Raw genomic sequence first — 16,198 nt, 5'->3', positions numbered from 1 at the left:
CTCTAATGTGAATGCGCCTGTAACTGCCCTTGCCCTCCCCAGACCTGCCCCTGCTCAGGACTGACCCGGAGCGGGGTGCTGTCAGGGGGACGAGGGTCTATTGCGCTGGGACATCTGTCCCGCTGTGGGTGTGTGACGGCTGCAAGCTAGCTAGTCAGTGGATCAGAAAAGAATTTTGTCAGTTTCCTCTGGCTTTTGTTGGGAGAGGAAGTATTGTCTAATGGCTAGTGCAAGGAGGAACTGGGAGTCAGGACTCCTGGGTTCTGTTCCTGGCTCTGGGATGGGAGCGGGGTCTAGTGGCCAGGGCAGGGAGGGAGTGGGAGTCCAGACCCCTGGGTTCTTTTCCCAGCTCTGACTCACTGTGTGATCTTGACTAAGTCTCTCTTCCCTCCCTGTGCCTCAGTGTCCCTTTTCGCACAAGCAGAATCCTGGGCCATATTGGCCCCAGGTGAAGTGTAAGCAGGGCTGAGGTTGGCCTGTTGTGTGAGGAGTCCCACTGGGCACCCCGGGGGCCCCTACGGGCAAGAGCCGCAGCACCCGAGGCTCGGGGCAGGTTCATTCCTTTGTTAGATGGGATGAATGGAGAGAGCAAAGGGGGCGTGAGGCTGCAGGAGTTTATATAAGAGTCGCCAGCCCTCATGTGGCTCTGTCTCTGTGGCTCCCCGTGTGCTGCTGGTGCTGCTGCACCTCATGTTCTGCTCCAGCAGGGAAACCCGAGGGGCTAAAGAGACTGGGGGTGGAGGTGGGGGGAGCATCCCACAGCCAAGAGAGGGGAGCCAGTCCTGGCTGATCTCTCCAGTCCAGTGAACCCTGTGTGGGGACATCTTGTGTTGTGCCTGTGCTCCTCAGTTCGATTTCACCCATCCGGGCCGTGCCCGCGTCCTAAATAAAGGCCGGGGCCAGGGAGGGGGATTAACCAGCATCAAATCATGGGGGAGGAGCGCATGCTGTACAATAACTCTCCAGCATTATCAGGCCTCTGCCCAAGGGGGCCACAGGTCAGGACTGCAGGGGAATGGCTGATCTCCAGCAAACTGCCCTCTCACAGCACACGGACATTAGCTGCTCCAGCTCCAGCTGTGGTCTGTCTCCCAGTACAGAGTGGGCAGGAGCATGGGCTGTGGGGGGAGTTCCCAGCTACTCCGCTCCTGGCCTTTCCCCAGCAGGAGGCACTGTGGGGAGCGGGGCCAGAGTGCTGGCTGTGGGAGAGGTTGCCGGCTATTCCCGTCCCAGTGCGAGTGCCACTCGCCTTGGGCGAGCTCCCTGCCCGTGGCCGGGGAGCAGCACTCGCCTCCCAGGGGGCTCTTGGTTCCTGAGTCTGCACTAGAGGAGCAAACTCCAGCCTGTGCAGCTGGGGAATGTCGGGGGGAGGCTCGGCGTATGTCAGGGCCCCAAAGGAGAGTTTGAGAGCCGGAGAGAACCAGCCCCATGCTACCCCAACCAGAGCTGCAGCCTGCTGCCCTCGCCCTGTCCTTCCAGTCTTCTCTGCTGGTCATTCCCGCCTTGTCCTCTGCATCTCGCCCCCTGTGCTACCCACGTCCCCCCTCACCAGCCCCTGTGCTGAGGGGCAGAGCCAGGGGAGAGGAAGCTGGCCAAAGCCAGCCCACGTGATTTTGGGGAGATAAATTCCTGGGCAGCCCCCAGGGATGGTCCATAGTAGGAGCCAGGAAGGGCTTTATGGGGAATGCACCTTAATGGGGGGAAAGTGGGGCCTCAGGGGACTGTGGGGAGAGGCCCAACTAGGCAGGGGGCCCTTCCAGCAGCCCAGCCCCTCTAGCTGATAAATCAGCTCCATCTGTGCTCCCCGCTGGCTGTCACCCCCTAAGAACCTCCCCAGGCCCTGCTGCTCCACCTGCGGGCTTATATGGCCCTGGTGGCGGTAGGATGGGAGATCCCCCATCCCTGCCACTTGCATCAGTCCCTTTTAATAAGGGCCCAGACCCAGCCGAATTCCTGCAGGGTTACAATGACCTGAGGCAGCCAGCATGCATGCCTCATCCCCCTCACCTCTTCGCTGCCCCTCCCACTCCTCTCTCCTGTATGATAATCCAGGAGGCCACTTGTCAGTTTTTCCATAACCATCTGCCAGATCAGTCACTGCTTTCTGGGCTCTGCACAAGGTGCCCAGCTCCCACTGAGTCAGGGCACTGCTGAGGGGAAGCTCGCAGGGTTCGGCGGCTACCTGTGCAGAGTAGCCAGGAGGCGGTGTATGGAAGTTGGGCAATGTCCTGGCCTGTCTCCTGCAGCTGATTCAGGTGCGAGTTAGATGGGCTGCGCCCATTTATCAGCATTTGGTTCTGAAGTAGCAAGATGCGTCTGTTGGTGCTTCCCTGCACGGTAGCCCCACAGCAGGCCTCGTGTAGAGTCCTAGGAGGATCCTACCCTGGGGCTTGTCCCCCTTTATCATGCTACCCAGGGGGCTGTTGACTCAACTTCGGCTCACTCACAGAGTGGGAGGGAGGGGTGAGCCCAGACCTGGGGATTCCTCGTTTCCTCAGCTGTAGCCGTGTCTTCGTTTACATTTCACAGAATTGGAAGGGACCTCAGGAGGTCATCTAGTCCAACCCCCTGCTCAAAGCAGGACCAATTCCCAGACAGATTTTTACCTCAGATCCCTAAATGGCCCCCTCAAGGATTGAACTCACAACCCTGGGTTTAGCAGGCCAATGCTCAAGCCACTGAGCTATCCCCCCCCCTTCACTAGACAGCCCATCCCTGAGGCCTAATCGCAAGGGGCTGCTTGGCTTTGCTGGGAGCTTCGGGGCCAGAGCAGGAGTCCTCCTAAAAGAGAGATGGTTAAAGTGTCCAGAGAGGGTTGGCGCCAGGGTGAGGAGTGTCTGGGACCGGCAGGGCACTGCTGTGGGGAGGCTTAGATCACTGCAGCCCCTTAGCTGGCAGTGACAGGGCACTGCTGTGGGGCAGCTCCCAGAGCCCTGGCAGGGTGACTCTGTGCTCAGGACGATCCTGCTGTTCTCGGATCAGATTAGGGTCCACCATCACCTGCCCAGTCACCCTGGTTGTAAGCAGGGCAGGGCCTGCAAGGCAGGGGCTGGGCATGGATGACCTGGCCCCGCTCCCTATGGGGACTCAGCCTGTGACGCCCGCGCTGTCACTAAGCAGCATGTGTAATTGTAGCTGGGTTATTTTGGGCTGTTGCTGGGGCCTCCCACACACACACCAGCCGCTGCTATTTTGGAGCTGCTGGCACAGCGGCCTCTCCTTCCCCTTCCTCTCGCTGCTTGGGGGGGGGGGGGGTAACGTCACTGACATTAAGCCTCACATGGTGTGGGGAGTGGGAGTCTCTTCCTTAACCCCCTGGGCACTGCATGCTGCTGGCGTCTGGAGAGCTACAGAGCCACAGCCCAGCCTTCCAACACCTCACACCCCTGGGCTCCCAGCACTCCTCCTCCTGCCCACAGAGGCAGGCTGGGCTAGTGGTGAGAGCACAGGGATGGGCGTCCGACCTCCTGATTCTAGCCTCTGTCCCAAGATGGAGTGGTATCTAGCACTTAGAGTGCAGTGCCGGGAATCAGGACTCCTGGGTTCTATCCCCAGTTCTGCCACTGACTCTCTGTGGTCTTGGCCAAGTCCGTTCCCCCCCATGTGTCTGTGTCATCTGTTCGATCCCATAGTTCTCTGCTCCCATGGGTTTGTGCTCCTGGTCCCAGCACTGCCCATTTCTCTGCCTGTCCCTGCTCTCTTGTTCTTTCTGGTAACATGGCCAGGATGCATGTCAGTTTTAACTTGCCCAGCTGCTGGAGTCTGTCACTTGTCTCAGCGCTTTGCATGAGATGCCTTCCAGCTGTCATAGCTGGCGGTGACAGGGTATTGTTGGAAGGGAGCTCTTGCCACTGGAGACCTACCACTTGGAGCAAGCTCACATTGCCTTTTCCTAACTGATAGAGTCAGGGCACTGCTGCGAGGCACATCACAGCGCTGTCACTCTGGCTGGCAGTGTTGGGGCACTGCTGTGAGGAAGCTCACAGCGCTGTCGCTCTGGGCGACATGGAGACTGGCAGAGTCGGCTGCCCTGCTGAACCAGGCTGGCTTGCACTTCAGTGAGTGTACTTTAGCGAGATAGTTGGAGTTTCAAAGGTCTGGTTGCCTGATGCTCTCCCAGATGGAGCGTTTCATGCTGAGTGGGGCTCTTCCGGCTGCCTGAACTGGGCACCCAGTTCAGGCTGGGTGGTGAAAGTAGTGACAGAAAGCTGCTTTCACATCCTTGTTCAGTATTACAGGCCATGGGCATCCCCCCAACCCCTGCCCAGGGTTCTCTGGACATGGCTGCCCTCTGTCAGTGCCGGCTGCACTGCTTCTGGGCCGCACAATGAGTTTGTCTCCTACGCGCTGTATGGTGTCAGTCCCAGTGGGGTTATGGCTCAGCAACAGATTCCCAGGAGTCCTGGCTTCCCATCCCCTCATCCGGCTACACTGCAGGGGCTCAGCAGGTTGGGACCCCAAACAACCCTCCCCCATGACCGCTGTTACTTTCCGCTTTCAGGTTGGAACAGGGGCATGCTTCCCATTGGGTCTCATAGAATGGCAGAGCTGTTAACCAATAAGAAAGGTGATGGCACAGGGTGGTTGCTATTTAAGTTCCCCTTGGGCTTCTCTCGGTCCCACTGTACTCACTGGTCCTTCAGCAACAGCCCTGCAGGACCAAGGAATCCCATTTAAACTCTCTCGCTCCCTGCTGCAGTGTGGACACACCCGGGCTGGGGGGCCCGCTCCCCGCCGCAGTTGGGCACACCTGAGCTGCGGGGGTTCCCGACCGCCACAGTGCGGACACATCCCCAGCGACCTGCTCAAGGTCACACCAAGAGTTTGAGGCAGAGCTGGGAACCTGTGTTTCTAACCATGGGCCACCCTTCCTCACTAGTGAGGGGATCTCTTTGGGCGGCAGCGTGTTGCAGCCACGCCCATCCTGGTCTCCAAGGATCTGCCCCACTGGAAATCCAGGGGCCAGAGATCAGCTGTGTGGGGATTGCCTTCACCTGTGGCATACAGAACTCTGCTCCCGGGAGCTGTTGGTGCTAAGGGGATGGGAGGAGACAGGTGAGGGATGAAAGACGGCAGAAGAAAGGCTGCTTGGGACTTTGAGCCCAGGGCCAGGCTGGGTGTCTGAAGGAATCTCTGGACTGTGCCCTCACAGCAAGAGTCTGAGGAATCCTGAATTAATGAGCTCCAGGGAGAAAGCCCGAATTCCCCCGCCCCTCGCCAGCCTGCCCCCGCCCCTCGCCAAGGCAGCACCGAGCTGGGGGCAGGGCAGGATGGGCTCTGCCAGGGCAGCACTGTTCCTCTGACAGGCCCCCTCCCCTCCTGGTTCCCAAGGGCTGCAGGAAGGAGAAGGTTCTGAGTGCTCAGGAGAAGCTGCAGCTGAGCTCAGCTTGGCTATGCTCCTCTGGGCAGCTGAGTCGGATCCCATTTAATCTGAGCCCCCAAGCCCAAGATGGAGGTGGGGGGATGGTTCCGGTTCTGACCCATCTCTGCCAGCCAGAGCCGCAGCGGTCTGCGTGTGCATGGGGGTGAACAGTGGCACGGGCAGTGCTTTTAAGGGGAGGGGGCCTTCCATGGCTTACGCTTCTCACCCCACTGCAGGCTGGAGTGTTTCTCCTGGGGTCTCTGCTTGGCCATTGGTGCAGTCAACATCCTCAGCTCTGTGTGTAACGACCCCTCGCCCCTCCTGTTAGCTGGGAATGAACGTAGGTCCAAACGCACAGGTCTCTGCCACTCAAGTTGAAGGAGTAACTCCACTAGCAGGTAGCAGTAGTAGGCTGTTACCCTGTATGTTCACCAACCACGAGAGGGGGACATTGCTCACTCAGCCAGGCTCCTATACCCGCATGGTCCCCGAGGGTGTTCTGGCACTTGGATCCCTAATGACCACTGGGAGGAAGGGCTCAGGTCATGCTGCCATGAGGGCGCAAGTCCTACCTTGAGGGTGCCAGGAATGCTCCCCAGACCCAGGAAGAGGTGGTCTTTGAAGTATTGTGTTAAATGGGAGGTGTACCCTGAACAAAGAACAAGTAGTCCAGATTCCTGGGTCTCCTTCCCAGTTCTGCCTGGCTATATGGCCTTGGCCTGGTGTCCCCATCTGTAACATGGACATAGTGACACTGGCCTGTGCCCTGGAGAGGCTGTGGAGATGCAGGAGTCAGTGAGCATCTGTAGAAAGCTGCCTGTTGGCTTCCTCCTAGCCTAGATTGTTACATGGATGCTCAGGCAGGCAGAGGGCATGGCCCCCCTGCTCTCCGGTCACTGCTCCCCACTGTGTCTGCCACAGGCTTTAGACTGACTGCCTGAGAGCCGCCCAAGCCCTGCCATTGATCTGCCCCCGGTGCTCTTTCTTTGCAGAACTCCAAGATGGTGCAGGGTCTGACCGGCCTCCGTAACCTTGGCAACACGGTGAGTCCCTTCCCCGCAGCATCTGTCTGCTGGGTTCCCTCCCAGGGCAGGGGTCCCCTCGCGCCATGCCCCATCCCCACAGGCTTGCTCGGGGCACCGTGGAGACATGGCCCCTGATGCGACTGCTGCCCAGCTAGGGAGCCCTGACCGCTGGACTGGTTTGTCAGGCTCCTGCACCCAATCACTGTCCCCCACGCACACCCAGCCACTGCCGCCCTTCCCCAACATGCATTACCCAAGGGCCTGGTGCCCAGCCCCACCCACCACCCTGACTCAGACACCTGGTCCCCAGAGGGCCTTCTCAGTTCCTGCTCAGGAAAGACTATGCTAATGCTAGGAACTCCCTTCCTGGCTCTGCCAGCCGTCCCCCAACCCGCCCCACCCACCACACAGCTCTTCTGTAACCGCTTCCGGCAGCCGCCTTGCCAAGCAGCTCCACACACCCATAGAAAGAGGAACCCCAAGCCACCGCAGGAAGTCCCCCACCCACGAGCTGAGAGCCCGGGGATCCCCATCAGCCACCCCCAGCGGCTGAGAGCCTAGGAATCCCCAGTAGCCACCCCCAGGGGCTGAGCACCCAGGGATCCCTACCACTCACCCCAATGGACTGACAGCCCCAGGATGCCCTGCACCTACTCCAAAGGGCTGAGCACCCCAGTGCCTGCTCTCAGTGCCTTCCCTTCTCCTCGCTGGGGAGGCCTTAACCCCAGGGGAAAGGGCCTGTTTGGAAACTTCCTTCCTCTGTGGCTCATCAGCAGGTGCCAGGAGCTGCATCATTAGTTTGGGCTGGGGCCAGCAATAAAGCCACCCCACGCTGCTTGCCCAGCTGTGGCACTGGGTGTGCCTGGCTCTCAGCCCCATTTAATTGGCTTCAGAGATGGTGACGGGGCCCCACCTGAGTGAAAGGGCCCTGCCCCATTCCCCAGCCATTGGTCAGATTTCTCTGAGAGAGAGAGAGAGAGCTGTAAGTTCTCCAGCTGTACAAGCAGCATTCACCCTGGGCACATGGGCACCCTCACTCCCCCCCCCCCCAAGTTGGGCCAGGGGTCTGTCACTTGCATCTCTGATGCGCTGCAGTACCAGGGCCCTCTGCTGAGACTGCCAACAAGTGTTGGTAGGTGGACACCCTCCATTCACATGAAACTCCCCCCAACAATCCCAGACCACCCAGCTGCTATAAGATGGGAGCAGCTTTCTGTCTCTGCTACCTCAGTGTGGATTGGAGCCAGCCCTGGAGCTGTGCTGAGATGCCATGTACATAGAAACCACAGAAATGTAGAACTGGCAGGGACCATGAGAGGTTATCTAGTCAATTCCCCTGTGCTGTGGCAGAACTAAGTATTATCCCTCACAGGTGTATGTAACCTGCTCTTCAAAACCTCCAATGACAGAGATTCCACAACCTCCCTAGCTAATTTGTTCTTGTGCTTAACTGCCCTGTTAGAAAACTTTAGTCTAATCTAAATCTCCCTTGTTGCAATTTAAGCCCATTGCTTGTTGTCCTGTCCTTAGTGAGTAAAGGGAACAGGTTTTTTTTTTTAAATGTACTTATCTCTCCCCTCAGTCTTCTCTGCTCCTGACTAAACAAACTCTTTTTTTTCCAGTCATTCCTGTTTGGTCAACTTTTCTAGACATTTAATCATTTTTGTTCCTCTGGACTTTCTCCAATTTTGTCTGCATCTTTCCTGAACTGTGGTACCTAGAACTGGACACAAGGCCTCAGCAGGAGTACTAACAGTGCTGAGGAGAGTAGAAGAATTATTGCCCTGTGGCTTGCTTACAAACTCTCCTACTAATACATCCCAGAATCATGTTTGCTTGTTTTTGCAACAGTGTTACACTGTTCATTCATTATTTAGTTTGTGATCCACAATAATCCCTACATCCTTTTCTGCAGTAGTCCTTTCCAGGCCATCATTTGTATTGGTGCAATTGATTATGCCAGGATAGGCAACCTATGGCACGTGTGCTGAAGGCAGCACATGAGCTGATTTTCAGTGGCACTCACACAGGCTGGGTTCTGGCCGCCTGTCCAGAGGGCTCTGCGTTTTATTTAATTTTAAATTAAGCTTCTTAAACTTTTTCAAAAGTTTACTTTACATACAACAAGAATTTAGTTATAGAAAGAAACCTTCTGAAAAGGTTAAAATTTATTACTGGCACATGAAACCTTAAATTAGAGAATAAATGAAGACTTGGCACCCCACTTCTGAAAGTTTGCTGACCCCAGCATTATGCCTTCCTCAGTGTAGTACTTTGCATTTCTCTTTATTGAATTTCATCCCATTTATTTCAGACTATTTTGAATGTGAATCCTGTCCTCCAAAGGGCTTGCAACCCCTCCCACCATAGCCTGCAGTTGATACTAAGTGTACTTTCTATACCATTTTCCAAATTGTTTATGGAAGTTTGTTTAGAACTGGGCTCTACACTGATCCCTGCAGGGCCCTGCTCACTATGCCCTTCTAGCTTGACTGACCCACCAAATAATGGTCTGAGTATAGTTTCCCAATTGTTGGGCACCCACCCTGTAGCAGGTTCATCTGGGCTATAGTTCCAGAGTTTGTTTAGGAGAAGCTCCTGTGAGATAGTATCAAAAGCCTTACTGAAGTCAAGACTCATCACACCTCCTGTTTCCCCACATCCACAATGTCAAAGAAGGACAGTAAGATGTCAAGAACAAGCCAACATGTTAACCATTACCTTCTCTTCTAAATCAGTGCAAATTGATTCTTTGCTCCATTATCTTTATAAGTAATGGAGAATTTAAGATGAGTGAGGCGACAGGTTGGTCACAGAAACCCCCCTGGGAGCTGCCACCCCATGTGCAAAGACTACCCCTGCTCCTGTTTTCCCAGCCAGCTCAGGACTCCAGCACCCTGTCTTGCTGAGCCAGACACTCCTGTCTGCTCCAGCACAGACCCAGGGTCTGAATTACTTGCCTCAAAGCTGCAGGTTTACCTGAAAACAGCTCACAGAAGTGTTCCTGTCTTTAACACTCAGATGCCCAACTCCCAATGGGGTCTAAACCCAAATAAGTCCATTTTACCCTGTATAAAGCTTATACAGGGTGAACTCAAATTGTTTGCCCTCTATAACACTGAGATATGCACAGATGTTCACTCCCCTGGTATTAATATATACTCCACTTTAATAGGTAAAAAAGTGATTTTATTAAATACAGAAAGTAGGATTTAAGTGGTCCCAAGTAGTAACAGACAGAACAAAGTAAGTTAAGCAAAATAAAATGTGCAAATCTGTCTAATCAAACTAAACATGTAAGATCCTCACCAGCTGCAGAAGGCTCCCTTTTACAGGAGAATCTCCTTTTAGCCTGGATCCAGCACTCACTCCCACTCCCTGTAGTTACTGTCCTTTGTTCCAGTTTCCTTCAAGTATCCTTGGGGTGGGGAGTGGAGAGGTTCCTTCTTTTGCCAGCTGAAGACACAGTGAAGGGGTCTCCCAGGGGTTTAAATAGACTCTTGTGGGTGGAGACACCCCATCACCCTGTGTAGCATCTAGTCACAAAAACAGCGATTTGGAATCACATAGGCAAGTCGCATGCCCATAGTTAGTTGGGTTTGGTCCTGCTTTGAGCAGGGGGTTGGACTAGATGGCCTCCTGAGGTCCCTTCCAACCCTGAGATTCTATGACTCAGGTCTTGCAAGTAGCAGCCATTACCCACATGCTTCCTTGAACATCCTCAGGTGGACTCCAATCCACATAAGTCTTCAAGCTCTTTTGTCTGTTAAGTGCTTCCTGATTGAACATTTAACTTGCACGTTCCTTTCCCAGGAAGAGACCAAATGTTCTAATTAAGGCCACTTAAAAGTCAAGCAATTATACAGCCAATGTTCATAACTTTGAACACAAATGGTACCTGCATACAACTAGGATGAACATAACCAGTAGATCATAACATCTATGCAAAGGTTACTGGCATATGTAGCAAAACCCTATTCTAATTATCATACATGCTTTATGGGGTGCTCATGTCTTATGGGGTACACTGTCACAAGTAGTCTAGTTCCCTGAGTTATCCTTCCCTGTCTTCTCTTCCCCCCAATTTTTTAGATCAGTACAACATTTATTTTCTTCCAGTCTTTGAGATCTCATGGAGGACAGGAGATATCCCAAAAGATAATTGCTAATGGCTCAGAGATCCCTTCAGCCAGTCCCTTAAGTATTCTAGGATGTATTCTACCTGGGGGGAAAACCACTAACTTGTCTAAGTAATTCTTAACTAGTTCTTACCCTATTTTATCCTCAAATCCTACTCCATGTACACTGATGTTCGTGTTAGTTGACCAATCTAACTATTTTGATGAAAACCAGAACAAAAAGGGCATTTAACATTTCAGCCACTGCCTTTACTGTTACTGCCTTCCCTCCTTGCTGAGTAATGGGCCTGCCCTTCCTCTTGCTTGTACTGCAGTGGTTTCGACTTTCTCCACTGAAGACCCCTAAAAAATTTTTGACTGGAGATGCAGACCCCTTTGGAAATCTTAGTCTAAAACCACTGTTGTAATGAATTTGTAATATGTTTTGTTACCTTCTAGGTCCCTAACTAGTTGAATCCCATTTGTCTTTACATGCTTGTGTTTAATATTCATTCTTCATAACTTGACCTAGTTTGCACTTTCTGTATGATGCTTTGAGTTCCTGGTCATAGAAGATCTCCTGGTTAAGCCAGGGTAGTCTCTTGCCATACTTACTATCTTTCCTACGCATGGGGATAGTTTGCATGTGTGCCCTTAGTAATGTCTCTTGAAAAACTGCCCACTCTGCTAAAGTTTCCCCTTAGACTTGCTTCCCATGGGATCTTACCTACCAATTCTCTGGGTTTGCTAAAATCTGCCTTCCTGAAGTCAATTGTCTTTATTCTAAGGAACAGTAGGAGGGATAACAGCAGAACAGGGGTGGGTAAACTACAGCCCCTCAGGGCTTTGATCCAGCCCACAGGATGACCATGTTGTACAGACAAAACTACACAGGATCTTTTTAGGGGCAAGACAAAGATGCCACATTTATTATGATAGTTATTGGTCACAAATCAAATTAAGATTTTAATCCTTATACACACACCTAATACCTATACACACACCCATCAGATGTTCTGCAGCTGCTGCATAGTTAGTCTTGAATATAGCTTGAGTTCGTGGCTGATTTTGCAGCTTGGGTTCATAGCTTGTGGCAGCTAACTGGGCAGGAAAGCTGGGCACAAGGACAAGCTGGGTCTCTGTTGGGCCTGCACCAATGCCCTTCCATGTTGGCAGCAGAATGTTACCCTCCAAAGTCTCCCATCTCCCCCATCCTTTTTGTAGGCTTTAGTTAGAATCCAGAGTCTATAGGTCTTGCTGTGTCAGCTGCCTCTGGGTTTGGTGATTGATCACCCGTCAATTGCAGGCATGACTTTCAGCCTGGGACCTGGCTTTGATCTTCCTTCTATTGCACCTTTTCTTTTTAGGGTGGACTCTTGTTACTTTGTTAGGGCTCTTCTCTGCATCTTCACCTGGTGGTTGAACTATTTCATCAGGACAGGCTGGGGCTGGAGGTTGATTCCATCATCTATACATACCTCAGTCACACATCTAAACTAAAAAGATTACAGCAGGATTTGTAAAAATGAAGGTTGGAGGAAGCTCTTACAAAATGGAGTGAGCATTTTAAAATGGGGTTTCAATTACAATACAGTGAACAGAAGTTACAATATAGACAAATGTAGTGGATGGCAAACAGTAAACAGAAGGGATATTGATAAAGTGAACCATTAAAAACAATTTCATTCATTAGTTCTACATTGTCCCCCTTTTGACCCTTCAATCCAGGGGTATTGAATGGGTCACACTTTATGTAGTTGTTTTAAGGCAGAACCAGCATAAGTTAAATTACTAATGGGACAATGATGGGCTGAATTATATTTAGAACTGCTGACCAGGTGGGCTGCTCCTACAACCCTCTGCCCCTTGATCTATTATTAGATTGGTTTGTTTGCAACAGATCACCTGTGCCCTACAAGGACAACTAAGCAATTATAACCAGGTGAATATAACAAACTATTACAATTGACTAAGTGCCAGATATAACCTACACACAAATGCAAACAATTATAGTTTTAATTGGGATTCAGTAAAACCATCCCCATTACAATTATTGGGTACATTGACAAATAACCTGAGGCCCAAGTTTGGTCAGGACCTTCTTAAACACACACAACAAGTAAGATTTTGTAGGAGGACCACAGTTGTTATGCAAGATTAAGCTGATTTGTACTTAAACATTTAGTTGCTAAAAATGTTGCAGAATTCCCTATTTAACAGTTAAGTTTTTGGGACCTGAAAGATGGGCCCTACAATTATGGGCCAAGGTCTTACAGGTTTTGCCCCCCCCCCCCCCCCAACTACCCTTTAGGGCTTGGGAAAGTAGAACCAGGGAGCATAGAGGTAAGTGTGGAACTAACAATACAAATGTATTAAAAACTAACAAGTTGACTTTTAGAGAACCTAACAAAACAAACCTGATGCACTGGGGACCAAAGCTTTTTGGACACAAGTGATGATTGATAGAGAGACGAAAAGACATTTGCCCTGTCTAGTGTACTATTGCTCTTTTTCTGGACCCAGTGCTAGCACAGGACACCACTAGAGAGACAGAACATGCAACACAGACTTTGTCACAGCACTATAACCATGGTATTTCTGATGTTTGGTTTAGAGCCTGAAAGATAGAAGCTTAGAAACAAATTAGCACAGGGCTCCCACATGTCTGAGCAGGGTCTGTCTCAACCAGTGTGTTGGTACTTGGGGCTGCATGCATGCTAATTAACTGGTGCATTTCTTTGTTAGTTTAATTTTTTTAAAATCCCCAGCTACTTTGCCATGGCCTGGAGGTCTGAGGTAGAAGCAGGCACTGTTGCAATGGCATTTTGGCCCTGGGAGGAGGAATCTACCTAAATATCCCTTGCCAATCTCCAGAGGGGTCCCAAAAGTCTGCCCCTTCTGGAGTCTTAAATGTTTCTTCTGAAGTTACTGCTGCTGTAAGATTTGAGTGCTGTTTTATCTCTGTACCCAACCTTAACAGCATCTAACTGAGTTTGGTTCTACATACATTTTTCTCCTCAGGGGCAGAAGCTTGTAAATCTTGGTGCAGTTTTTTTACATTTAGCCAATTGAAGGAACCTTATTACAGGTTTTCCACAGAAGCCAAACTGCAGCTGCTTCCTTTTTCATTGGAGTTGAGGGTTTATATATTAAAAAGTACCTAGCCAATTTGTTCTTTTGGGTTTAAGGATCTCTTTAGACAGTGGTTTTTTAAACATTCTACACACTAGTTGTGAGCAACCAACTAACCACAACAAAACCAAATTGATAAATATCAAGCACTATAACCCCTAATTCCTAAAAGAGCAAATTGACCTTTTTAACTGCTGGAAGAGCAAAACCCTCTCTGGGCCAGAGGGAGAAACACTAAACCTCCCTCTGTATCATTCAGCCTACCACCACCAAGGGTTCATACACAAACTATAAAAATCCTTCCCAGGATCAGAGCGAGAAACACTAAGTTCTCCTCTTTAGCTCAGTCTTGCTACAGCTGAGGGTGTATGTCCCTAGGATTTTTCAGTTTGGAGCGAGGATCTCTAAGTCCTCCTCCTGTTGCCCCTTACTACTACTGGGGGTATACCCCCTCCAATTATTTCCCCCCAGCAGTCCAGGGTGGAGAGGGATGCTAAACTTCTCCTTCTCAGCCCTGCTATGACCAAGGGTGTGTATACCTTTTAATCATAATGGTCTCAATGCATAGTATTTTACTATTTGAATAAGATTTAAACCTAAAGTCCTATTTCCTTCAGAGTTTGTGGTTAATAAACTGAAAGTTTACAATTTTTCCTATAGTGCCAGGCTCACTAAAGCTGGTGGTGTGCACACCAGTTTTTATAATAACTGGATTCTATGCTTGCTCCCCTTTGCATTCTTCACCAATAATGTTGTACAGACAAAACTACACAGGATCTTTTTAGGGGCAAGACAAATTCCATATTAGGATAACAATTTGATTTATGACTAACTAATATTTTAATCCTCACACACATACACACTATACCCAATACCTATACAGACCCCCACACACATCCATCAGATGTTCTGCAGCTGCTGCATAGTTACCAGTCCTGAAATAGCTTGAGTTCATAGCTTGTGGCAGCTAGCTGGGCAGGAAAGCCAGGCACAAGGACGAGCTGGGTCTCTGTTGGGCCTGCACCAATGCTCTTCCATGTTGGAAGACTTCTAAGGCTAATATTCTGCTGCCATCTCACCCATCCCTTTTGTAGGCTTTAGTTTGAATCCAGAGTCTATAGGTCTTGCTGTGTCAGGCTGCCTCTGGGTTTGGTGATTGATCACCCATTAGTTGCAGGCTTGACTTTCAGCCTCTGACCTGGCTTTGATCTCTCTTCTATTGCACCTTCTCTTTTTAGGGTGGACTCTTGTTACTTTGTTAGGGCTCATCTGCATCTTCACCTGGTGGTGTTTGAACTTTGTTTCATCAGGACAGGCTGGGGCTGGAGGTTGATTCCATCATCCATACATACCTCAGTCACACATCTAAACTAAACTAATAAGTACAGCAGGATTTGCACAAATGAAGGTTGAAGGAAGCTTTTACAAAACAGAGTGAGCATTTTAAAATGGGTTTGAATGACAATATAGACAAATGTAGTGGATGGCAAACAAACAGTGAACAAAAGTGATATTGATAAAGTGAACAATTAAAAACCATTCCATTCATCAGTTCTACAGCCACCCTGCACCGCTCCCAGAAGCGGTCTGCACCATATCCCTGCAGCCCCTGGGGAAGAGAGCACCATGTGCTGCCCTTGCCTGTGTGTGCCCCAGAAGCTCCCATTGGCCAGAAACAGGAAACCACAGCCAATGGGAGCTTTGGGAGAGGTACACACAGGCAAAGGCAGCACACTTAGTCCTCTGCTTTTCACCCCCACATTCCCCCAAGGGACGTGGTGCCAGCCGCTTCCTGGAGTGGTGCAGGGTCAGGGAGCCTGCCTTAGCCTCACTGAGTGCTGCTGCCACCCTAGAGCCGCTCCAGGCCAGAGCCCCAAACCCTCCTGCATCCCACACCCTAACCACCTGAGCCCCCTGCCTGCATCCCAACACCCTACTGCACCCCCTTCACCCCAGCTCCCTGCCCTGAGAGCATTGCCTGCTGGCCAGTGTCCCTCCTGGACCCTGATGCCCTTTCCCTTGGGGTGCTGCCCACAGCAGTGCCCCCACTCTCTGGGTCTCCCTTCTCAGGGAGACCCCAATACCCACCTTGCTTCCATGTCTACTGCCAGTCATCATCTAGCCCCTTCTCACCATGGGCAAACTGCAGTCTGTGATGGACACTCATCATTGGCAAGGAGGTTGGACCTGCAGCCCCAGTTCCTCCCTAGGCCTTTCTGGGAGATCACCAAGCCTGAGCTCCCCAGCTCTGCTCTGCCCAAGGTATCCTTTGCTCCTCCATGCAGCTACCTCCATCTCTCTCCAAAGTTAGAGAGAGACTGACTGCCCTCTAGCCCTGCAGCTCTTTTATAGGGCCCAGCCTGGCCCTGATTGGCTGCCTCCCAGCCTTTTCTTATTGATTCTCAGCCCTCCCCAATGGCTGGCTTTTAACCCCTTCTAAACCGGAGCGGGGTGACTGCCCCACTACAAGCATCATCCTATGGTGGAGGAAGCTGAAGTCTTCCTGGTGACACTATGACTGTGCAGCCGTGTGTTCACCTCCAGGACATGTCTATCTCTGC

At 51.2% G+C, this 16,198-nt stretch overlaps 1 protein-coding gene across 2 annotated transcripts in view; it reads left to right on the top strand.

Moving 5' to 3' along the window:
- The window catches only part of USP2 (ubiquitin specific peptidase 2), a 68,855-nt gene that overhangs the window by 27,706 nt on the left and 24,951 nt on the right, over positions 1–16,198 (top strand). For both annotated transcript variants that reach the window (XM_039496287.1, XM_039496288.1), the window contains one exon: positions 6,355–6,405. In XM_039496287.1, the coding sequence (XP_039352221.1) occupies positions 6,355–6,405 (51 nt within the window). The remainder of the gene's footprint in view (positions 1–6,354; positions 6,406–16,198) is intronic.

The sequence above is a fragment of the Mauremys reevesii genome, linkage group 12 (assembly GCF_016161935.1).
Source record: "Mauremys reevesii isolate NIE-2019 linkage group 12, ASM1616193v1, whole genome shotgun sequence".
Taxonomy (NCBI): Eukaryota; Metazoa; Chordata; order Testudines; family Geoemydidae; genus Mauremys; species Mauremys reevesii.
The sequence above is the reverse complement of the archived record's forward strand: the minus strand, read 5'-3'. Positions and strand labels throughout refer to the sequence as shown.